Below are 24,905 nucleotides of genomic sequence, written 5' to 3'. Positions count from 1 at the left end.
CTTTCCAGCGAGCAACGAGAAGAGGAATTTGAATTCATCTGGATGATTGTACCAGGCTACCAGTATAGAGATAATCGAATGTAATCATTTCCTTCGTGAATGAGACGTAAAACGATCGTAAAGAATAAAGGTTTTGGCTGACCCGACGTGCTCCGTCGGGTGAGGATCTCATATATATATAGTGTATAAACGATTACAATAGTTTCCTATACGTATAGGATACGTACAGGTATATAACTCTAACACCCTCCCTCAATCTCAACTAGGGAAAGATTGAGATTGCGCTTACAACGCTCATACAATGGTAAAGGGAGAGGCTTAGTAAAAATATCAGCAACTTGATCCTTTGAAGAGATAAACCGAATCTGCAGTTGCTTTTGAGACACACGCTCGCGGACAAAGTGAAAATCAACTTCAATGTGCTTTGTCCTTGCATGAAAAACTGGATTAGATGACAAATAGATAGCACCGATATTGTCACACCAAAGCACTGGAGGCTGAACTTGAACAACACCAAGCTCACGCAGTAATGATTGTACCCAAACGAGCTCAGCTGTAGCATTGGCCAAAGCCTTATACTCTGACTCAGTACTAGACCGTGAGACAGTAGACTGCTTACGAGCACTCCAGGCGATCAAATTACCTCCATAAAAGATAGCATAGCCCCCCGTGGATCGCCTGTCATCTATACTGCCAGCCCAGTCGGCATCTGAAAAAGCTGAAAGCAGTGTAGAGGAGGAAGACCAAAGCTGCAGTCCACTGTCAACTGTGTGACGAACATAGCGAAGAATGCGTTTAACAGCAGACCAATGAGATGTGCGAGGCTCATGAAGGTATTGGCACACCTTGTTGACCACAAAGGACAAGTCAGGGCGTGTCATAGTGAGATATTGAAGACCACCAACAATACTGCGATACTGAGTAGCCTCTTCAGGAGACAATGGATCACCATCAGTGCTGCAAAGACGCTCAGAGGACGCCATAGGTGTAGTCACAGGAGTGCACTTCAACATACCGGCACGCGCAAGAAGCTCCAGAGCGTACTTGCGCTGGCGAAGAAGGAGACTACCTGACGAGGGTGACGACACCTCAATGCCCAAAAAATAATGCAGAATACCAAGATCTTTAACAGAGAACTCAGAGCGAAGCTGGCTGATCAACTTGGGAATGGCAACAGCTGTGGAACTGAGAACAATGATATCATCAACATAGACCAATAGGTAGACTGTAATATCCGAACGTCGAAGAACAAATAAGGAGGTATCAGTCACAGACGGAGAAAATCCCAAAGAGCCAAGAACAGAGCTGAGACGAGCATGCCATGCACGAGGAGCCTGCTTCAGCCCATATAATGACCGAACAAGCTTGCAGTAATGACCAGGCTTCTCGGAGTCGATAAAACCAGGAGGTTGACGCATATATACTTCTTCATCCAGAAAACCATTAAGAAAAACATTCTGAATATCAAGCTGACGAAGATGCCATCGACGAGAAAGAGCCATAGCAAGCAACAAACGAATAGTAGCTGGCTTAACCACAGGGCTGAAAGTCTCATCATAGTCCAAACCATAGCGCTGCTTATACCCTTTAGCAACCAGACGTGCCTTGTACCTCTCAATGGAACCATCTGCATGCAGCTTCACCTTGAAAACCCAGCGTGAATCAATCAAATTTACTCCAGACACAGGAGGTACCAATTTCCAGGTGCCATTAGCCTGAAGAGCAGAAAATTCAGTCTCCATAGCTTCACGCCAGTGAGGAGTGCGGAGAGCTTCTTTGTAATCACGGGGTTCATGCGTGTGTTTCAACGCTGTATGAGCTGCTATAACACAATTCCAGACAACTGTACCATCAGTACGCTGTTTGGGCTGATGAATCCCATGGCGCCGACGTGTCACAGGGCCAGTTGGAGGAGGAGCAGAAGTTGTTGCTATTACGGGAGCAGTGTCAGCAGATGTTGGAGCTGAGATAGCAGGTGCGCCAGACGAGGTAGCAGAAGTCTGCTCTGAATGCGTACAGGACGGAGAATCCTGCTGGTGCTGTTCTGCATGCATAGAATCGTGCGGGGCAGGGGAATCATGCTGTTGCTGCTCTTCATGCAGTGAATCATGCTGTCCATGCAGCTGCTGCTGCTCTCCATGCAGCGAATCAGGCTGCTGCTGCTCTCCGTGCAGCGAAGCGGAGACAGGCGTACGCACCGGGGAGATGTACTGCTGTGCAGGCGCGCGTGGTGGCGAGGAAATGCAGTGCCGTGCAGGCGCGCGTGGTGGCGAGGAAGCATCCCCACGCAGGCCGTCCACGGCGCGAGACGCGTCCGTCCGCGTGCCGGAGCCCGAGGCACGAGCCGGTGCTGGCTCGGCTGACTCGGCTGCTGGCTGGGCAAAGCCGACAGGGCCAGGCGGAGAGGAGCTGCTGCATGGCTGCACGCAGCCCGGAGCAGAGCCATGCAGCGGAGCATTGCGATCGACGTGAAACACCGGCGACTGCGGAATTAAAACCTCCAGGCGATGTCCGCGTCCAACACCTGCACCATGGTCAGCAAGCAAAGGAGAAGCATGTGCAATATCCATAAATTGGTCAGCCGAGAGTAGAGATGACTCCGAAACAGGTGGTGACATGGGAGAATTTGGCATGTTGACAAAAGGGAAAACATTCTCGTCAAATATAACGTCCCTAGAAATATAGACACGATTAGACGGAACGTGAAGACATTTGTATCCCTTGTGAAGAGAACTGTAGCCCAGAAACACACACTTCTTCGAGCGAAAATCAAGCTTATGATTATTGTAAGGTCGAAGGTGAGGCCAGCAAGCACACCCAAAAACCTTAAAAAAGGTGTAGTCAGGTGTTTCATTCAGAAGCCTCTGAAGAGGCGTTTTCATGTCGATGGTACGACTAGGAAGCCTGTTAATAAGAAAACAAGCTGTAGCAAAAGCATCACTCCAATAACATAGGGGGACAGATGCATGTGCAAGTAAGGTAAGACCGGTTTCAACAATGTGACGGTGCTTACGCTCGACAATGCCATTTTGTTGATGTGTATGAGGACAAGACACACGGTGTGAGACACCTAAATTGTGGAAGAAGGGATGGAGTTTCTCATACTCTCCACCCCAGTCAGTTTGCACATGAATAATCTTGCGATTTAAGAGGCGTTCAACATGTTTTTGGAATTGGAGAAACACATCATAGACATCAGATTTATGTTTGAGTAAATAGAGCCAAGTAAAACGACTGTAAGCATCAACAAAACTCACATAAAAACGATGTCCACTAACTGAAGTTTGGGCAGGGCCCCACACATCGGAATAAATAATCTCTAATGGGAATTTTGTTACACGAGTAGACAAGGAAAAGGGCAATTGATGACTCTTCCCTTGCTGACAAGCATCACAAACAGACTCAATTTTATTGGACTCATGTGTAGACGGTAAATCATGACTACGAAGAACATGTTGAACAATTTGTAAAGCTGGATGTCCTAGGCGATGATGCCACATATCACGCGAGGCCTTGACACTGGAAAGGGCTTGCTTGATGACAGGTGCTTTAATCTCATAGAGACCTCCGCTGCATCGACCTCTAAGGATGGGTGCTCTCGTGTCCAGGTCCTTTACAAAAAGATCATGAGGATGAAGTTCAATAAAGACATTATTGTCATGGGAAAGTTTACTCATAGACAACAAATTACGGGTGGCTTTAGGAACATGAAGGACATTATTGAGAGCTAGAGACCTAGAAGACGGAGTGGATAAAACAGCCTGACCAACATTATGAATATGCATACCTGCTCCATTAGCTGTATGGACCTGATCGGTGCCGTGGTAAGCCTCGCGGGTGGTGAGCTTGTCCAGCTCATGCGTAATATGGTGTGTGGCGCCAGAATCCGCATACCACGCCGGGTCTACAGACTGCGATGCGCCCTGAGAGCCATGAGATGCAGACATCGCCATAGCAAGTTGCTTCTCCGTGTTAGTCCCATCATTACCAATACCCAGAAAATCGCGGTTAAACCGCTTGTAGCATCTGGAAGCTGTATGGCGAGGAACCCCACATAGCTGGCAAACGATAGGTGCACGCCCGCCAGTTGTCTTGGGTGTGGTGGACGGTTGTGGTGACTTCCCTGAAGAGAAGGATGGCATAGGGGGTCGGGGTCCACCTCGACCAGCTCCATAGGCAGCGATAGGTGCAGCCATATGTGCAGCAGGGTAATGCGAGGAATTGCCGGAGCGACGCTGAGCCAATTTGCGATGTTCTGTGCTCTGAAGTTGCGAGAACAGGTCGCGAATCGGTATAGGGGTAGTGCGATTGGTCACCACCTCATAGAGAGCATCATACTCTTCATCAAGTCCAGCGAGTATGTATGAGACAAACTCCGCATCGCGCAGAGGCTCGCCAATGCTGGTTAGGGAATCCGAGAGCGCCTTCATCTGATGAAAGTAGGCATTAATGGTCTTGGTTCCCTTCTTCAATTCAGCCATCTCCTGTCGAATCGCAGAAGACCTGGCAATAGAGGTGGAGGCAAAGGCTCCACCGAGAGTCTCCCAGGCCTCGCGAGAAGTGCCGGAGAACATGATCATGCCAAGAACGCCTTCCGTCATCGAAGAGACAAAACCAGAAAGAATGGCTTGGTCCTGCTGAGTCCAATGCTGATGCGCCGGGTTAGGGACATGATGCATGCCACCAGCGTGAGGAACAACAATGTGGGGATCAGGGCATGGAACAGTGCCATCGACATAACCCATCAGCAGATGACTGCGGAGAAGCGGACCAACTTGGGCACGCCAGAAGAGGTAGTTCTCGCTCGTCAGTTTGATAGTAATTGACAGAGCAATAGTGACCACCGGGGGCAGACCATGTGGAAAAGCATGCGCCGGCGTAGGGGTCGGAGCAGGGCCGTACGGCGATGTTGATGTAGAGCCATAGGGCGATGCGGGAGGCGCTGCAGATGGTGCCGGAAGCCCTAGCAAGGGCGTTGTTGAGTGCTGCGCCATTGGGGGCGGCACAAAACCCATCATAGGGTACCCTGGATACCCGGGGTAGAACCCTGGATACCCGGCCATGGGAGAGAAGCCCATCCCGGCGCCCTGGCCGAGAGAAGCGGCAACACGGGTGGCATCCGTGTAGATTGCTGCAGGATCGAAAGTTGCTGGCAGGGATCCTGGCAGCAGCGCTGCTGGAGAATCGGCAGTCCGAGCCGGAGCAGCCGCAGGCCCGCTCGAAACCATCTGCGGGAGAGCTGGCGGCGGAGCGGAGGTCACGGCGGTCTGGGCAGTTGTGTCCGGCGAGGAGGTCACCGGCAGAGTCGCAGGCAGGGTCGCGGATCCGGTCGTGGTCATCGCGACCAAGGGGGCCGGCGAGGAGATCACCGGCGGCGGCGGAAGCTTCAGGCGGCGCGCACAACCTAGGTCACGCTAGGCTCTGGTACCATAAAACGATCGTAAAGAATAAAGGTGAGGATCTCATATATATATAGTGTATAAACGATTACAATAGTTTCCTATACGTATAGGATACGTACAGGTATATAACTCTAACAAGACGAAGAGATCGAGTTGCGTGTTTCGTGCCTTTGTGCTAAGAAAAGTAATTCGTGACTTGACCCTGCTGCCAGGCACGAACTGCTCTGCCTCTGCAGCCTCCGCGTTCACGCACCAGCAGGTCTTTTAAGACCCGTCGCACATAAAAAGTCCTTTTTCATCCACAGTGATCACTGGCGATCATTGGCGTTTTAAAAATTCGACCCTGTGCTCACGATTTGGGCTCACATCTTACACGGAAAGCACCTTGGGCCTGTTTGGTTGCGTGCTTTCTCGCACGCCCTTAGCCAAGTTTGATCCGTTTGGTGCGCGACGGTTTTCCTATTCCTACATCGCACGTTTAAAACTTGGCTCGCAAGTGAGATCATCCCAATTTCCATGGAATCAGAGGAGGTGAAACCTTCTATACAAATTCTTAATTTTGTTGTAGGCCGCTTCCCAACTAAGTACATAGGATTATTCTCCATTGTGATACATTTCGAAAATAGGGCATTCAACCCCTCATTGACAAAATTCTAAAAATAATTTTGTCCTGAGAGACAAGCTTTTGTCTTGTGAAGGGAGGCTGCACCTCGTTAACCTATTTGGATACTATTCTTGTATATCTTCTCCCATTTTCTAAATTCGCAAATGGGCCCTATTTTATTAGAGAAATATTACTAATGAATAATTATAATATACATATAACCCTCACAAATATATAATTACTTATATCTTTTAGATGGACGTTTAAACTGAAGAACTACATTCGGCGCCGTAGATTCTGAACTTGTTGTAAGATAGTCTTAAAAATTGTTTTAAGCATAAACACATATATAGTTTAATACCTTGACCGGAAACCAAAGAAAAGAAAAAAAACTACATCCAACGATTTTGATGAACTAAGACTGTTTGGGTCTTATAATCTAGAAAGAAATACTTTCAATCTCAAAGTTTGATAGCATGTAATGATATCCCAACAAATACATGTATGTAGATAAGTCTATTATAAGATCTATTCAAATGAGTACCTCAGTCTCTATATATTAAAATTGTTGTGATTAATTATCTAATTTGAATATGAGAAGTCAAGATATCATATTCCAATTTTCTGACATGTTCAAAATTTTAACTAGGAACTTATTTCCAAAGGTATAGTGTGATTTACACATGCAGCTTGTTTGAGTTTTTCTGAGTTTTATTCAATGCTAATAAAATGAATAATCTAGTATTTACATTTTAGGCTTCAATTGGAATTGAAAAAAGTCGACAAAATAAAGAGACGAGTTGCTGACCGCACAGCCCGCATTCCCCGGGGGCCGGGCCTGTTGCTTGCTTGGCCCGTGTGGAAAAAAAGGCACTTGAGAGGATTTACCTCGCAGAATGACCACCTAAGAGTTAGTTATTCTCAAAAAAAAAAAACCCTGAGTGTTAGGGTGCGTTTGGTAGGTCGGTTCACCACAGATTATCTTTCTCAGCTGAGACATGCTCACCCCATACAAGTTGGGTCCAGAATTTGCCATGTGTTTGGTGGGTCGGGTGCCTTCAACCATGCTATGACAAGATCCTGTTTGGTGGTCACCGATGCGTTCAACCAGGCTGAGGTCCTAGTTTTACAGAAAGGCCCTTGAAAAGAAAACAAAAAAGCAATCCAGTCCCTGTATATAGATAACAAAAGCAATCGGGTCCCTAGCTTGACGTGGCGGTGCTGGCCCGTGTCCATGGCGTGGTGGCGCACGCCGGCGTCGGGGAGGTGGCTGCGCAGGCCGGAGTCGGGAAGGCCGCGGCGCATGCCGAAGTCGGTAGGCGGCGGAGCACGCCTGTCGCGGAGCTAGCCCGTGGCCGTGGCGGCGGAGCACGTCCAGCGCGGAGCTGGCCTGCGACCGTGGCGTCGGCGGCGCAGCCGGCGTCGGCGGCGCACAGGACGCTGGGAAGCGGGCGCGCAGGACAGCATCTGGTAGGCGGCGCGCAGGCCGGCATCTGCGAGGCGGCGCGCAGGCTCGGTGACGGGGGACAGGCACGGGGAGAGAGAGAATGGGGGAAATGAGGCATGCGGGTGGGGGTCTGGGGGGTGTGCGGGTGACGCTACAGTATTTTGCGGGGACGAAGTCAGCCAGGCCGACCTGTGAAGCTCGATTTCTGCTTCTCAACCGGGCAGGGCTCAGAGCCCTTTTTCGCATGAGTTGGGCAGTGCCCAGTTGGACCGAGCCGGTCTACCAAACAACAAAAGGTGGAAATATCTGGGATGAGATGAGAAAATCTGTGTCCCCTACCAAACACACCCTTCGCAAAGAAAAAGCCAACCGAGGGTATTTAGTCCGAAAGAGCCCTCAAGCATGGCTTGCTTGGTCCGCGTGGAAAAAAATGCGCGCTATACTCTATGGGGCAGAGCGAGTACAAAGAGGTAAATCTTCTGTAAAGTATAGGTGATTATCTCGCAATTTACAGTCACGCGAAAGGGCACTTAGAAAGCCACAATCGTGCAGACAATGCATGCTGCCAGTGTGATGAAAAGGCAATGCCGCCAGGGGAGCAGCTCCGCCGACTGGAATACCCGGCGGTGGATTGGAGTCGAACAGTGGATGTGGCACGCCTCCAGGGGTACCGGCCAGGTCGACATGATAACCATGAGCATGGGGTTCCCAGCGATCCTCGAGTGGCAGCGGCCGGAACTACGCTTGAAGAAGAAGACGTCGGAGTTGGTGCAGATTCCGCGGTGGGCATAGGATCACCAGAAGGAGGCGACATCGTTCTTGGCATCCGTGCGCCGGAAGGCGGATATGCCATGTATAGATTAGCAATGCCACATTCCATCAGGATGCATGCCAGCACTTGTGACAGATCTAGAGAAATGGCACAACCGACACTTTTGAGCATTCTGATACCTCCCATGCCGAATTAGTGAACTAATGGGTGGATAGGTGAATGGAATAAACAACGTAAAGAATATCATTCTCATCAACGTTGACATATTCACAACTTGACCGCACTCGATTTACGTATATATGTACAATCTGTTAAGGTGTATATATGTCCTATCCTTGCAACGAAGTAGCTATACATAACTATATATATGTACAAGCTTTTTTTTTTAGAGCTATATATGTACAAGCTTTAGTAGTTGAAGAGTAAAGTTTACAGTAAATGAAGAGAATAGATAGCATGACAGGAGTAGAGAAAAGATTGAATTGTGCAACTTCACATATATACTTTGACAAAGCAACAACAAAGTAACGTCCAATGTCCCCCCCCCCCAAAAAAAAAACTAGACAACCACATATACATATCATTACTAGTAATGGGGAGTTGGTGTTGTTGCAGTTTATCACCCCACTTTACATATCCTCCCTATGATCACCCCTTCTTATGCGAACCTCGCTTGTTGATCTAGAACAAAATATATGCGAAGTCGCCGAAAAACTGAAGCATGGACAAAGGTTGGAGGGGCTAAAAAAGTAGATATCTTGTAACTATTCCGCATTTGTTCAAGTCAATACCGTAATGATTTTAAATGACCTATTGACCCCCACTAGGCGACATCGAGGTCCTTTTAATTTTTAACTAAGTACTCAGGGGTTCTCTCCATTATGATAAGTTGACAAAAGATTACATTCAACCCCCTCGTTGACAAAATTCTGAAAAGTACGTTGTCTCGAGAGGAAAGCTTTTGTCTTATGCAGGAAGGCTGCTCCTTGTTAAAACCTTTTTGGTTAATATTCCTATATGTCTTCTCACATTTTCAAATTCCCAAACTAGGGACTTGAGTTGAACAATGCTCAATTGGAGAATTGCATGTCCAATAACTTTGAGTTTCATAGGTAAATGTGCCTAGAAAATTGTAATTTATGAAGCAATAATTTGGAGGCTTTGGCATAACAAATCTTAGAGAAATTTATTTGTGCTTTCTAAGCTCATGGATTAAAAATAAATATTGAGCATGATGTCATTATATATAAATATATATAACCTTCTCACCATACATTCTCTTTACATTTCCAGATTTTGTAGAGGTGTGATGGAAGTTGTCAAAGAAATCAATTTAGCTATAGGTGGGTAGTTGGCAAAGGTCAAAAGGTAAGGTTTTGGAGGATACCTTGTTTGGTACCTTTCCCCTAGTTGTCAAAATATTGGATATATATGTACAGTGTAATGGGGTTAATATGAAAATCTTAGATGCTTGGGATGGTGAACAATTAAAGTTAGCCTTTTGATGTATCTTTAATGACAAGCAAATTTATTTGTGTTATGATGTGCTTGAGCTTCTAAGAGAAATAGAGCTTTCTAAGGAGATGGATTACCACGACTGGCAATTTGAGAATAAAATAATTTACTCTTCGAGCTCTTTACATCATGTTGTCAACTTTAAGGGGGTCTTATATATGTTTTATTATTCGTGCTATTTTGTAACTTATCATCCCCCTAGAGTGCACATTTTTCTCCAATTTTTTTCTTAGAACAGACTAATTAAATTTTAAATAACTCACCCTCATTAATTACTTCATGCACCAATAGTTTCACATACATGAGAGAAGAGAGAGAAAAGAGAGAGCACAAATGGGCGATGCCAATAAATGAGAGAGGCCTTATAATTCCTAACAATTTTAAAAACGAGTATTTGTTTTTTCTTTGACTAAGAAAACCAATTGTTCAAATCGGTAGGCCATGGTATTTGCGCAACTTCGTGTTAAAAAGGGGTATTTATTGGACAAGGCATTTCTGAACCCTGGTGTAGATGATCCTGGTTGAATAAATAATTCAGGAAAATACAATTTTTTTTTTGAAAAATGAACATGAATAAGTGTTCTTACTGTACACCAAAAATCTCCAGAAAAATACATATGTAGTAATCTGTGCAAAAAAGACAAATCGAAGTGATGTAAGAAACAAATCTAGATATTCCAAACAACACCACATTTTATCTTTTTTTTTTCATAGACCACTACATATATCTTTTCTTGAAGATATTTGGTGTGCAGCTAAGACACTTGTTTATGTTCATTGTACAAAATTTGTAGATTTTTTTGACATTGTTTACTATTTTTTATTTTTTTATTCAATCAGGAGCATCTACACCCAAGTTCAGAACTGATTTTTAGTTGAATTCTAATGTTTGATTCACATGTTTTTCCCTTTCTCTATTTATTTCTCTTAAAATTCTTTTGATGTGTTCACCAATACACCATTTGGTACAAAATTATGCACCATATTAATTATGCTCTGCTTTAGATTGGCCCTTCAAGGTAGATTCTTTGTAGCTCCCCCATTGAAGCCGCTCGAAAGCTCAAGAAAAATGTGTTGGGATATGAAATTCTAAGTTGATAAGGATGGCAGGAAAGTATCCTTGCGATGTTATTGTAAACATATTGTACCACACCTATAAGGCAAACATGTGATGAGGCAGTAGTTATGGGCCTATGATAGTTAGGAAAAAGTCCATTTTAAACCCTGAACTCGTAGAGATCGGGCGATTTGAACCTTGAATTTTGAATCCCGGTCGTTTGAACCCTGAACTTTGCAATCCCGATCTAAATCGAACCCTGGACATGTTTGGCGCACCGGGAAAAAGAGCATCCCGACCGGGAATACCAATTGTCTCACTGACTAGTGGGGCCCGCATGTCATATTCATCACCTACCACAATCCCCTTCTCCCCTCCCCTCAAATCTAGCTGCATGCGGCCAGGGGCGTGCGGGCGTGTGGGCACGGTGGCCAGGGACGCGACGGGCACGGCGGCCGGGGACGTGACGGGCGTGCGGGCATGGTGGCCAGGGACGCGACGGGCACGGCGGTCGGGGACGCGACGGGCGTGCGGGCATGGCGGCCAGGGGCACAGTGGCCGGTAGAGTAGGAGGCATGGGGCGTCCAAGTTGGTACAGGGTCGCCGGCACGCGCGGATGGACGCATCGGCATCGGTATCGGTGGTTTCGGGTCGCACGTTCGCGGTTGCTTGGACGGGGACGGGGACGGACGGTCGCCGGCGCGCAGGCGGATGCCGGGGGCGGACGCCAATTGACCCGAGCATGCTTGGTGCGTCCTTGAGGCACTGCGGCAGCGTGCAGGAGCTGCGGGGAGACGCCGACGGCGGCGCGATGGTGGGCGTGGGTGTGCAGCGCCGACCGACCGCATGGAGCTGTGGACCGAATAGTAGAAAGAGATAGAAGATGTATATGACATGTGGGCCATCTTAGTCAGTGACATTAGCAAATTATTCAGTTTAAGTTTATTTTCTCTGTGGGGGAAAACATGTCCAGGGTTCGAGTTAGACCGGGATTGCAAAGTTTAGGGTTCAAACGACCGGGATTCAAAGTTCAGGGTTCAAATCGTCCGACCTCTATGAGTTCAGGGTTTAAAATGGACTTTTTCCATTTAGTTACTCAAGGACTGTCCCCTTTAATCTCACTGTAACGTTGACAATTTCCCCTTTTTTTAACACATAACCGTTGTGACAAAAAGCCATCGCTTCTCACATGAAAATGACATGATCTAAGAGCGGTTAGTCTACGCCGATCATAAGTTTTCCACTACTTTTGCATTACACCGCCACCAGGGAGATCAACCTATTCTCCTCAGGGGCCATTCCCCGTCTCAAAGATTGGATTGGTTCTTTAGATTAAATCATTACCGAAATTCCCAATTATCTATTAGATCCAATTAGCCAAATAAATCCACGATGGGGATCCTTCGATGAAAATCAGTGCAAAAGATTGATGCATTGCGGTGGGGTACAACTCTGGCAATCCAAAGATCATCGGAGAGGCAGTTGATGATAACGAAGTAATGAAAATTGATGCATTGTCCTTGCAACGTTATTGTAAACAAATTGTGCTGCACCTATAAGGAAATTTATGGTGATTGGGACTATAGTTATGGGCCTATGATTTCGTCAATCAAGGCCTTAACGTTTCATTGGCAATTGTTATAAACACATAACTGATGTGAGACAAAGCATTACTCCCACACGAAAAATGACAAGGAAATGTACTGTATTATTCAACTCTACACAAACTGTTCCTCACCAAATATTTTATGGGATATGAAATTCAACTCTGAAGAATGATATAACATCATGGTAAAAAAAAAAATACTAATGTAAATCCTCTGCACAGTATAAGTGATTATCTCGCAAATTTACACTCACACGAAAGGGCGCTCAGATAGCTAGCATGGCGAACCCAAAGCCTGCTGCCAGGGTGCTGATTAGGCCTGCCGTCAGGGGAGCAGCTCCGTTGCCTGGCGTAGTCGAGTTCGCCCCGGCGGCACCTGGTGGGCTGGTGGAGTCGGACGGTGGCTGCGGCGCGCCTCCAGGAGTACCAGGGGAAGACGACGGCGGCGAGCCTGGAGTTCCCGGTGATGATCCTGGAGTTGCAGCGGGAGCAGCGCCCGGAGCTGAACCTGTCGGGGATGGTGCCGATTCCGGGGTGGGCATAGGAGCACCAGAGGGAGGCGACATCGGGCTCGGCATCGGCGCAACGGACGGCGGCAGCATGGACGGAGGCGACGAGGGGCTCGGCACCGGCGCCATGGAAGGAGGAGACGGCGGCGACATGGAAGGAGGGCTCGGCAGGGGCGCCGCAGACATCGGCGGCATGGCGGGGGGAGTCGGCGAGGGGCCCGGTGGGGTGTGGTCGGCGGCGAGCACGACGACGAGGAGCTTCTGGTTGGCCGTGCAGCTGGCCTGGTTGCCGCTGATGAAGAAGAAGGGGCCGGAGCGGTCGAGCGTGAAGACCGTGGTGCCGCCCTCGAGCTTGGTCAGGTATGTCGTGGTGTTGCAGGCGTTGTAGGCCGCCTGGTCGACGACGAGTACCGAGTCCGTCTCCTTCGGGTAGACGAACACTGCAAGAAAAAACACGTCAGTCTCCGGCATCAGTCACGCCATGATCAAGCTTCGTCCATTCGTATGTGCAGAGGGGAAACTTACGGAGCTGGTCACCGATCTGGAACCGCATCCGGCCGGCCCACGTGTTGTACGGCTCGGTCGTCCCGTCCGGCACGCTCCACCCTTTATCGCCGCCGACCCGGAACTGCGTTGCGCTCGCCGCCGCGGCCACCAGAGCGAAGCAGAGGAGCCCTACTAGGCCATAAGATGTCGCCATGTCTGAAGATCACTGGTACTAATAATCGAGCGTGTGACTCGGGCACTACAGTTTGGAAGTGCACTTTGTGTTCGGTGTGAGCTTGGGAGGAAGAGACAAGGGTTGGTGGGTATATGTAGAGGTCGATCCAGGACTTCAGGGTCATCTGAACCCCGGCGACTTGACAACGTGTCCGCCAGGTTTCGTTGATCGCCAAGTTTATAAAAAATAAATGGTTCAGCTAATTCTTAGTCCACTTAGAATTAAGTTAGAGCATAGTGAGGTTCAGAGCCATTAGGTTTGCACCGCAATTTAGTTGCAGCTGGGAATTTTTAGTTGTAAATAGGGTTTCAAGTGAAATTGTAATGAAGGACATCATCTGACCGAGAATTAATTTAGTTTTTTCAGCCGACTGGAAACTAAACGCACCCAAAAAAAAAAGAGGAAACTACAAAATACAACCACAATCGAAGACTTCCTAACAAAAACCACGTGTTTCCATTGGTTTGTGTTAACCTTCAGCGACAAATTATTGTTTTCTGTCACGGTGCCAGCAAAAACTGGTGGCAACTTGTGAAATAATTGGAAACCAAATGGATTTTATTACAAAGCCCTGATTTTTTTTTTGCAATTTTCTCAGAAAACAAATAAGTTTGGTAGAGACGTAGATGATCACTTGGACCCAAGTGTGCAAAAGGTCGTCCCACGTGACTGAAAGCGTCAGGTGTTGGGGAGAACTTGTCCTGGTTGGCTTTTTCTTCGTCGATCGGAACTCACACGGTTTCTCGTCGACGCACACGTCGGTACTGGTACTTCTCGGCGAGGGCTAGCGCTGGACGTCGCCGTCGGAGGAGTGATGAGTCCAGGCGCTAGCTGTCGACACACACGTCGGTACTGGTACACGCGAACCCGATGCCTCGGTCAGCAGCTAGCCGTGCCTGTAGAAGATAGTGCCTGTCTGTGTATGTCGGTCCAGTCGGCTTGCTCCAGCGAGTAACGAGAAGAGGAATTTGAGTTCGGCTCAAAGAATGTACCAGAAGAGATAATCCATTAATCCAGGACGATCCATTATTTTTGTGAAAGAGACAAAAAGGTGTTGCGAAGTTTCTTGCCTTGCAGCGAAGAAATTTCTGACTTGACACTGATGGCCAGGTGACCACGCAGGATGGCAAGGGAGGCACTTGGCAAATGTACATGCCTGAGCCCACTTGATGCGTTTTACATTGCAGAATTAAATTAGTTATGAGAGGGGAACTCTCTGTTTTCTCAAAAGAAAAGAGAGAGAGGAACTCTCTGAAAACAGCTTGGACTTTTCGTATGATATCCAGTGGAAAATCCCCCCATGATTTGGTTTGACTGGAAAATCTAGCATCTCCTCCTAGAGTTTTCGCACATACGGTGGCGACGTTCTACCGGCCAGTTGATTGACTGAGCATACGACCTCAGGTACAGTAGAACCATGACTAGGACATCTCAGGGATCCTGTGAGACTACGTGGAGCGCAACTAAAATTTTATGTTACTGCCAGCGAAATCGAACACTTTGGCCAATGCGACGTGTGCTCTGCGTACGTGTTTCGATTCAGCAGGCAGCAACGCAACCTGGCCGGGTCTCTGGCCGTCAATCCATCGACGTGTCTTGAGTTGAGATTTTGAGGTGAATTAGATCACGATGTTGGAATAGGTGGTGCATCACGATGTTGGATAAATGATTGAGGTGAATTAGATCTAGCAATGTGTAATAACAAAGAGTGGTCGATCATAAGAAGGATGTATGAAGTGGTATGAATAACTATAACCACCAACTCCATTTTAATAGTAAAGATATGTATATATGTGAATGTATAGTTTTCAAAAAAAAAAAATTGCGGTACTTTTGTGGTTGTTTGTTAAAAAAATTATGTGAAGTTTCTTAATTCCCTATTTATTTACTCTTTTCATGCCATGTTATCTATTTTCTTCATTTACTCTGCTCACTTTTACTCTTCAACCACTCGAACTTGGATATAGACATCATATATATTCCTGCATTTGATACAAAAAAAAATTCTCCCCTCCCTATGTATTGAACATGCGGAATATATATCTACCTAGTTGATATCTTAGTGCATACACCTACAAGAAAATGCACGCAAGCACCCACTAAAATATATACATTTTGATCAAGATGTACTTTCTATTTTTTGTTGCTTTGTCTATTCACCTATCTACTTGATAGTTTGACAATTTGGCATGAGAGGTATCAGAATGCCCAAATGTGCCATGTGTGCCATTTCCTTAGATCCGTCACAATTGGTGCCCTACGCCTCAACCTCACATTGCATTGTTAACATATGCATGACTAGTTTCACAGTTGGGGTGTGTATGTAACTATAGTCATGTTTGCACTGATAATTATTTGTGCTTTTAGTGTATTTGGTGTAGTTTTCCCTTTACTTGGTACATGTACTTATGTGTAGTTATACTTGTACTCGCTGTATGTCAGCTGTACTTGTACGCAACTATACTTGTGCTTTGTATGTGTAACTGTATTCAGGCTTTGTATATAATTGTATTTGTGCTTTATACATAACCGTACTCGAGTGCTTATTGAGTGGTACTCTTACTTGGGGTACTCGGATTTTAGGATTTTATACGCAATTGTACTTGTGTCTTCGATATAGTGGTACTTATACTTAGTATTGTCTTTGGCATAGTGTATTTTTTGGAGTAATGCATGCGTCCTAAACTAACGCATAGATGTATGCATGGGCTACTGGCATACGTACTCGTACGATGGTCGGCCGTGTGTAAGCAATCAACGATCGATCGAAGTGCACACGCTCGCGCGCTGTAGCCGTCCGTGGTCGAAGGAAGTACTTGTTGGCGCACCCGCACTCGCCCACACGCCACGCACCACGTGTTGTAGTAACAACTCGGACCGGACCTTTGTGAAGAACGGTCTTCACATAGTGGTACCCGTCGAGGTGATGTACGTCCACACGCGTGAGTGTGTCGGAACAAGAGAACTAATCCTCGGTCACTGACGGTCAGCACCTTCGGTTGTTGGAAAATTCTTGCTGTGCCTAGAGTGTCTGTCCATATATCTATGTGTTTTTTTTTTTTTATACCCCTCGATCTGTGTTACAGCTGTAGTATCTGAACTTATGCACTAACTCAACACCACACTCACACCACACACACGCACACGCACACCACTAGTGCACAAGTTAAACTCTAGAACTATACACACAGCACACATAATTTGGGTGTCCCTAGGAGCTAGTAGTTGTGGCACATATGTGTGGAGGGGATTTTATTTGGGACCCAGAGCCCCGGTGAGACATCCCAAGAAATTCGGCCACAACGGGACTCGAACCTGGGATGGGTTGGATGGCCACTGCCAACACCAACCATCGAGCTATCGCTCGTTCTCATCCATATATCTATGTGTTCTCCATGTACGAAGACCGAGCCATAAATTTCTTCATCGGACGAAACCAGATCCTTTTATGTCTCTCGCTAATAAATAAACAAAGGATTATATATCCTACCCCAGTACATTATTCCAGTGAACTCAAATTTCTCTCCTCGTTGTCAGACACGCGAATGAAAGCACCTCGCGAGAAATTTCAATCGTACGGCTCTACCTCCTCTCCTCTCTAATTCTGCCAGAGCCCTCTTTATGCTTTAGCTACCACTCCTCACACTCGCCCAGTACATCATTTCCATCCTTTATTAATACGTTATTTGAATAGTTTCGTCACCTCCTCTCGATCATATCCCCAACACTTGATCTTATGTTTATCCAAGCTCATTGGCATAATCATTTCCTTCATCAAGTACTCGGTATGAGAGGTATTGGGAGATGCACTTTAAGCAGCACTAGTGGTTGGGGCGCCCCTTGGGGCGCCTCCTAGCCAGTCATCTGCACTCAAATCATCGCCCCAATTACAACAACCATTCACATTTCCATCATCACGAGATATTGTGCTTACGCCGCCCGTAACAGGAAGATGGCAGGTACATAAAGAAGGATTTATGACATTGTAGGCTAAGACAAAAGAAAATTGCAATACAACCCTCTCATCTGCCGTCCCAGCATATTATGGTTTCCTTCATCCAGTTCCCTACCCAGAAGATTACCGCGAAAGGCCATGCAGCCAGCTTCGCTAAAAGGCAAAGCATTGCTTGAATAGTATAATTCAAGCAGAAAAAATTGGTGTTGGACCTCTGATTGCCAGCTTGTAATACTATTGTCCTTTTCCAGCGAATTCAGCTTTGGCGGCTTCTATGACCAATAGAAGCTCAACATCCAAAATGCGTCTCTTGCCAACAAAGATTCAGCCTAGATAAATTGGTGTGAAGGGCAGATATAGACAAATATAACATTCCAAGCAAAAAAAAAAGAGATAAATATAGCAATACACGTTCAGAGAAAGAGAGACCAGAAGTGGTTTCTAGACCAAGTTCCAGTTGGAAAAGCTGGGCTCGAGATGCCATGCACAATCCTCGCAGCAACCCTTGGGATGAATTTACCAAACTAGCTGCTCCACAGGATTAGTTAAGATTTGGATTACTGCGCAGAAACAGATTTCTTGCTGTCACGAATCTGGGCCTAATTCTCTGTAGGTAACTCAGAAAATTATGCCAATTTACGTGAGTGATCCTCAGATATGTACGCAACTTTCATTCAATTTGAGCATTTTATTTATTTACTCTAAATCAAACATCTTAGGTCTGAAGTAGCGCACCTATTTTGTTTGTATAATAATTATTTTAAAAGTAGTATGTTGGTTCTCACCAAGATTTCAATTCTTGATGTCCCATTACATAACAACCCACACAAATGTAAAGGAAAACTCGCCACTTAATTCCTAATTTTTTGGTATACATCATGTGTTCTCAAACATAGAAATCATCATGCTGAAAAATCACTTGCTCAATTAAGTGGGAATAGATCACATTGAAAACCCCGGTTTAATTTCAGCTAAAAAAAATATGGTGCTAACTGCTCAACGACGTCGGAAAAGTATCAATGTCTTAAATTTGTCTAAAATTGGATGGTGAACACTATTTAGTGTATAGATATATCTAAAATTAGATAAATGTAAGACAACCTTTTATGGATGGAGGGAGTACAAATTTTTCATAGTTCATATAGAAGTGATATTTTTCAAGATTATTTAGGATGTGAAACATCTAAAGCAACTTGGACCTGTAGGCATCGAGCATTTATTAGTATGCTTTTAGCCAATAGAATTAGGACTATGAACATAAATAGTATTTCTGGGAGAAGGAACTTAATTAACTGACTCCAAGTCATCCAGCGTGTATACCCATACTCGTGCGTTGCAACAGAACAACACTGAGATATATGCTTGATTAATAGTCCTTCTCTCTGTCTCTCACGCACGAGCTGGTAGTAAAGCCTCAATGGCTCAATTTCTCCCACACAACCATCGCATGCAGTTTGATTGTACAAGCACATCTCCGGTAACCACTGAAACTCTTTAATTTGGAACAGGACAATAATCTAATCTACTAACTGACAACCAAGATACATGATGAAATTTTGTGCCTCGCTCGTAAAGATCTGAGAAGAACAGAAGAGCGGGTCCATGTGATGGTAGCCGATTCTTGAACGAGCTGCGTGTAGGTGGGCTTGCTCTTTCCACCACACGTAATTTCAGGCCGAGAAACATCTGTATCCCAACCGATTCAGGAGCTGGGCGTAAGGCCGAGAAGCCATCATGAACTGCTATCTGCGAGGCCCACCCTGACTATCTCTTTCCTTGATCTCGCCTGGCACACAGTGTCTCTCTCTTCCGGCGGATATCACCTCCGTGGTCGGCGAAATCTGGCAAGCTGGCGCCGCCCCGGAACGTTTCATCGCGGCGCGGGCCAGGCCCTCTCCACCTTGCCCGGATCGATTCCCCAATCGGCATACTACATGGGATTGTGATTGGGATCGAGATCTACCTGGTGCTTAACGCCTGGATCCTGAAGGTTAACGTGAAGCGGAGGAAGAAGTAGGACATATGTAGAGGAGGGGGTGGCGTGCTCCATAGGGGAGGAGACCAGGCCGGACTGGAGTTCATGATGATCACGACACGCCGTTGGCGGCTGGCGGGGCGCAGTCTCCAGAAGCTTCTGCATTACGGGAGGATGGGCGAGACGGGAGGACGGAAGAGTATGTACTGCGGGTTGATTCCTAGAAACACGGAGGGCTAAAGTGCAAAACGCCCGACGGACGACGGAACCCCTTTTTGCTTTGCAACGGAAGAGCAAAATTACGCTGTGATAAACACAATCATCCGCTCCAACACCAGCTTTGCCTAGATCTTCACCGACGAGATGTCGACGTGGGTTGGGGAAGAGAGTGACGGACAAAAAAAGGATCAATCTTAGTCGCTCCCACCATCGTGACTTCGCCAACAAATTACCATCAATTCAACTGATGTTAACGTGGGTTGGGTGAGAGGGCGTCGATAGAAAAAAGAAGAGGAGCGAATCTTCCTCTCTCCCACCGGCTTGTCAGTAACACCCCCCCTCTTTCATTTTGCCACATCAAAATTTCCAGGACTCATTTCTATGTATGCCTTCTTGTGTCTATTTCTTCCAACTTGTATTGCAAACTGTAGTGCTAGACAGGGAAAACCAAGCCTTTGTGGCAAATATTTGAAATACGATTGAGATGCATACTACCAGTGTGAAAAATGTTGGTATGTGCTTCTGATAGTACTGTATCTAGCCCTGTAAGACCTCTAATATATTCCTTTTAGGTCCTATAAACCAATATGTGTACACATCAGAGGTGTCCCATCATTTGGAATTAGATGCAACATGCTCTGAAAATTTCCATCCAGTTCTGTAGAATCGTAAACAATGGTTTGGTACTCATGTACTACACGTGTCAGATGACATTAACTATTTGGAACTTGACTACACGTGTCTAAAAATCCTTGCTCATTCAACTCCACATCAAAACAGCAGGCAGATAGAACAAAAGAATATGTGTATTTTTTACATCTAAATATGGTTATGTAGCACAGACAGCTCAACCATGTTCACTGTAAGCTGTAGTATCTAGCATGTCATGAAACAGTCGCTGGAGCATCCGGTAGCTAGACGTCGAACTTGCAGTTTTTCTCTAATATGGTCATTAGATTTTGGGTCAACAGCATATCAATTTGTCAGCTTTTGAGCTGCTATCGACATCTGCTTAATCTTGATGGCGCTCCAGCAATTGCAATCTCACATCTTCAAGATCCAGGGCTCTCCACACATGTCAGCTTACACCTCAGAAATATGTGTCTCCCATACTTCTGGCCATGACCCATACTCATCTAGTCATCTAGCCTAGCTTTGTACTAATGTTTAGTCAAGTAGACTAACTTTTTGTAGTGCTACACATTTGAACCTTGTCTTATAATTTTAAGTTGTAGAACTTGTTCCATTACAAAGCAGGACTGGAAACTGCTATGATCAGACGGTTTGGGGCGGGAAGCAGCAGGTTAAGAGGGAGGTTTGGGCCGTTGTATAGTACCTGCCTAGTCTGATCGTCAAGAGACGACGATGGCAACTGCGGAACTTGCCGGATCCTGATTCCGGCTCAAACTGTTCGGCCCCATCCCCGCGTACTCCGGGCGCCGCCTTATGGAACCCGGCCTCGTCGACCCCTCTGCGTTCACGCTCGTCCGCGCCGCCGCTGACGTCTCCCCATCGCACCGCAGGGCTCTTCGTCCAAGCCCAACTATTCTGCAACACACAACGTAATTTGTCCAGAGCCTTCCCCGGCACGCCCAACTATCTGGCAGCCCACGGCGCAATCTTGGCATCGCGCCGCCTCCAACTATGGTCACGAATCGACGCACGAGCTTCTGCCCCTCCGGCCCCTTCTCAATCGGTAATGTGGCTGATCTTTCCGACGGATCTGTTGCTTCTACGGGAACACTACATGTACGTATATACCCGTGAAAACGACTCTGTTCCAATAGGATACAGTCTGAGTCTTTTTGAGTAGGAGGCGGCCCTCCACGCGGATGTGCGCGCAGGAGCTCACCATCAGGTTCAGCAGTTGTACGGGCTGGTGCCGTCGTACCCAGCTGGATGGCGGCGTCTGCCCTTCGATTAGTTTGGATACCCTACAGCAGCAGCGTGCCGAGAGACGGAGACGGCTGGCGGTCAGGCGGAAGGGGATCTTGGAGGAAGGACAGCGCGATTCGTACTTGTGAGGGATTTTATTGACGGCAACAGAAACCGAACCGAGAACGACACGGCGCAGAGATCGATCAGCAACCGGAAGCAACGGAGGACGGACGAAAATCAGGGACGGAGGACTCTGTCCAATATTCGGATCCGGACATATTTTGGTGAGAGGGTAAAACGGTCCAAAAAAGTGTTGGACCAAGGAAACAATCCTCCCTTTATTATTAGGGGTATAGATATAGATATAGATATAGATATAGATAGATTGTAAGGACGTGTTACAAGCAAAACCAAATGTTCGGTCAGATAAAAATTGCCTTCAAACAGCGTAAGAAACAAGTGTTCAGCAAGTTCTGCGGGAAGAGAGCACACAAACCTACTCATGCTGAGCAGAGCACGGTAATCACCGCCAAATGTTCCTACATTTTTACTGAAGTAGTCTATAATCCTCTTCTGAGTGCATGGGTTGTGCTGGGAACCAGAACAGCCACCTGTGCTTTTGCACCCTTTTGACAGCATGGTTCGCAAGAGGAAACATAGCACCCAGTTTCCTGATATGTTTAAAAAGCAAGCATCAGCAATCAGTTAATACAAAAAACTGAAGGTACACTACCATATACAAGAAGACAATGTATATAGAGAATATCTGCGGATGAATCACCCATATGTGCAATTTAGTGAAGTCGGTTCATTGCCTGCTGTTATGCATCTTGTCCATATATTTACCTGAGAAAGAATGTCAATTGAAAGCTTAGGAGAATCAAAATACAACTGGTACCCAGTCAGGATGCCATCACTTTCAAAATCATGAACTGCAGGCTGTGAAACCCTCAAGTTTAAACCAATGATGTATGCATGAACCGCTGCTGAGGTTAGTATTTTTATTTAATACAGTCAGGTACATCACTTCAGCATAAAAGAACTTGAACTGCTCTAGGGTGTAGGCTGGCTAGGTATATCCTTCCAGCAGCAACTCAACTGAATGAATAAAAGTAGAGTGATGATATGATCTCATGACATAAGCTGCAGTATGTATAGTTGTCTCTAGTGCTACGATTTTCTTCTTTCAAATTTTGGGATACTGAAATCACTTAAAATTGACAAGCTATCAGAGGAAAATAAATTCAATCCTCCTAAACCAGAATCGAATAAAATAGAGTAGAATTGAATACAATAGAGCTTGCTTGCATTGCTCTAAGGGTTCACCTGGTTATCTGAAACACTATTGAACTCGCTTGCTCTGAAAGGTTCACAACACCAAACAATATATATAGGAGAATCGCACCTTATCATCAACCAGCACAAGATTGAGGTTGATTGCTGTCTGACCATCATGGGTCCTGCAGTAGTCGCACATGCGAGCAACCTGGACACCGATGCACCAATACCTAATGGCCGGAGTAACATGAGAGAGCTCTTGGCACAACCAGGGAATAGCATAGCCATTCGACTTCTAAACCAGCAATCTACTTCCAATAAAGTGAACTAACGATATACATATACATAGATCAACTACACACGCGATGAAGCGTCGAGACAGGTCCTCTCCCAACAGCAGGTGATTACACAAACATATGCAGCAGCTTGTCCCCACATCCAGCCCCTGCTAGGTTGGTACATAGGGGGGAAGCTTCTCACATCTGGACCTGCAATTGATTTCAGATTTATCAAATAAATCAATGGACATGAATAGAACATGCTTGTAACTTTATTTGGCAATCACGGTTCAAAATGGACGGCCTTGAACAAGATTAGAAGAATAACCTAAATCGTTCATACACATATTCAGCTACTTTTATAAGCCCATTATGGGAACAAAAATTATTAGTTGACTTATTTTCTCTACCCTACATTATGTAAAGAATGAGTAGCTTAACTTGTAAATAATGCAGATATTACAAATTGTGACCTCGGTGAGCAGGGGAGAAGAAGGATCTCGAGAGACTGCCATCACCACGAACTCCGCAATACCCCGGTCAAGCCTCTTCTGTTGCTGCATAGCACGAAAAAAGACTAAATCTTGAAAAATAGACACTATGAATAACCACAAAATCTGGACAATAAAATGAGAACATGAGATAAATTTAAAACCTGTGAAGGTCTGGTTCTTCTTATCGTCGAGGCAGTTGGAACCTCACATCCAAACACAGTTTCCTCATCTCTGACTTATAAGGTGAGGCCATGAGCATTCCCCAGGAAGGCCGCAACTCCAAGTATTTAGCTCCCTCCGAATTTGCAACAAAAGAACTGTCCCCTGCAAGATGCTCCCTACACTGAAAGTTAAGAAAATATTTAGCTTGCAATAACTCAACTGACATTCGCGAAAAAAAATTAACTCAACTGAGACAGCAGATAATTGTATTGAGTGAAATGAACTGAAAAGATTTGCAAGAAAAACCTGTTCTTCCCATAAGATAAAAAAAAACGTATCTTATCACCTTCATCATCTACAAGTACAATCTGCTTTCTTTCCCTACATCTAAAAGGTTCCAAGGACTATATCTTCTCGATCATACAAGAATAAAAGGGTGGAGTGTTCTGAACCTTTCTCTGCCTTAACTGAAAGGGATCTGCCGCCGTTGACAGCATGGTTGTCCGAGGGCTGCTCTACGGCCGCCGTCGATGCTGCTCCAACGGCGCTGCCAGAGAGGATGGAGAGGGAAACAACGGCCGCCACAGCTGCCACACGGAGGAAGCGGAGCACGCAGAGCAGGGGCTATGGCTTAGGCTTGTGGGCAGGGCTAGGGATTAGCGGCGGGTGCGGCGGCATGTGGGCAGCGGAGGAGATCGACGGGGAAGGGGAGCGCGAGAGCACGCCCCACCCACTTGCACTTGCATGTACTCAATGTGTCCTTCCTGCAGTTTTGCTGCCATAGTCATAGCTTTGTTGAAATGAAGAACGGTCCAAAGGCATGCTTGCATATTTGTTTCGTAAATCAAGGAAATAAGAGCATCCCCACTCCTTGGCTCCCCACGCCAAAATCCGGCAAAATTTTCGTCCGGATTGGAGGAAGATTTGGCGTGGGGAGGAGTAGTTTCCCAGCCGCGTGCCCAGGCGAAGACGACGATGCGATTTTGAAAAACGGAAACTTGATAAATTTCGGCTAAATTCGGGCGAATATAGA

The 24,905-nt window shown here is 46.2% G+C and overlaps 2 protein-coding genes and 1 long non-coding RNA gene across 3 annotated transcripts; all 3 read right to left on the bottom strand.

Moving 5' to 3' along the window:
- Positions 1-239: 239 nt before the first annotated feature.
- Positions 240-5,339, bottom strand: LOC139833982 (uncharacterized). The gene is made up of 3 exons (XM_071824363.1): positions 3,788-5,339; positions 2,818-2,923; positions 240-2,673 (listed from the first exon to the last, which is right to left on the bottom strand). Exons 1-3 carry the CDS (start codon positions 5,337-5,339, stop codon positions 240-242), a joined length of 4,092 nt encoding a protein of 1,363 aa, XP_071680464.1.
- A 7,148-nt stretch (positions 5,340-12,487) lies between these two features.
- Positions 12,488-13,715, bottom strand: LOC127312214 (early nodulin-like protein 7). The gene is made up of 2 exons (XM_051342687.2): positions 13,438-13,715; positions 12,488-13,352 (listed from the first exon to the last, which is right to left on the bottom strand). The coding sequence occupies exons 1-2, from the start codon at positions 13,610-13,612 to the stop codon at positions 12,670-12,672; spliced, it is 858 nt and encodes a 285-aa protein (XP_051198647.1). The 5' UTR covers positions 13,613-13,715; the 3' UTR covers positions 12,488-12,669.
- An 8,335-nt stretch (positions 13,716-22,050) lies between these two features.
- LOC127312218 (uncharacterized) lies at positions 22,051-24,586 on the bottom strand. Its single transcript, XR_007858199.1, has 5 exons — positions 24,325-24,586; positions 23,872-24,053; positions 23,690-23,773; positions 22,442-23,426; positions 22,051-22,331 (listed from the first exon to the last, which is right to left on the bottom strand). It is a non-coding gene; the product is annotated as an uncharacterized lncRNA (long non-coding RNA).
- Between the last annotated feature and the right edge of the window lie 319 nt (positions 24,587-24,905).

The sequence above is a fragment of the Lolium perenne genome, chromosome 7, assembly GCF_019359855.2.
Source record: "Lolium perenne isolate Kyuss_39 chromosome 7, Kyuss_2.0, whole genome shotgun sequence".
In the NCBI taxonomy this organism is placed as follows: Eukaryota; Viridiplantae; Streptophyta; class Magnoliopsida; order Poales; family Poaceae; genus Lolium; species Lolium perenne.
The sequence above is the reverse complement of the archived record's forward strand: the minus strand, read 5'-3'. Positions and strand labels throughout refer to the sequence as shown.

Excerpts from the sequence above, each read along its gene's own strand:
- LOC139833982 (XM_071824363.1), bottom strand. The coding sequence starts at position 5,339 with ATGACCACGACCGGATCCGCGACCCTGCCTGCGACTCTGCCGGTGACC. Across the intron at positions 2,924-3,787 it reads CCATACAGCTAATGGAGCAG|CTTGTTTTCTTATTAACAGG; the intron begins GTATGCATATTC and ends CTTTTGCTACAG. Across the intron at positions 2,674-2,817 it reads ACCTTTTTTAAGGTTTTTGG|GGACGTTATATTTGACGAGA; the intron begins GTGTGCTTGCTG and ends CTATATTTCTAG.
- LOC127312214 (XM_051342687.2), bottom strand. The coding sequence starts at position 13,612 with ATGGCGACATCTTATGGCCTAGTAGGGCTCCTCTGCTTCGCTCTGGTG. Across the intron at positions 13,353-13,437 it reads CCAGATCGGTGACCAGCTCC|TGTTCGTCTACCCGAAGGAG; the intron begins GTAAGTTTCCCC and ends TTTTTCTTGCAG.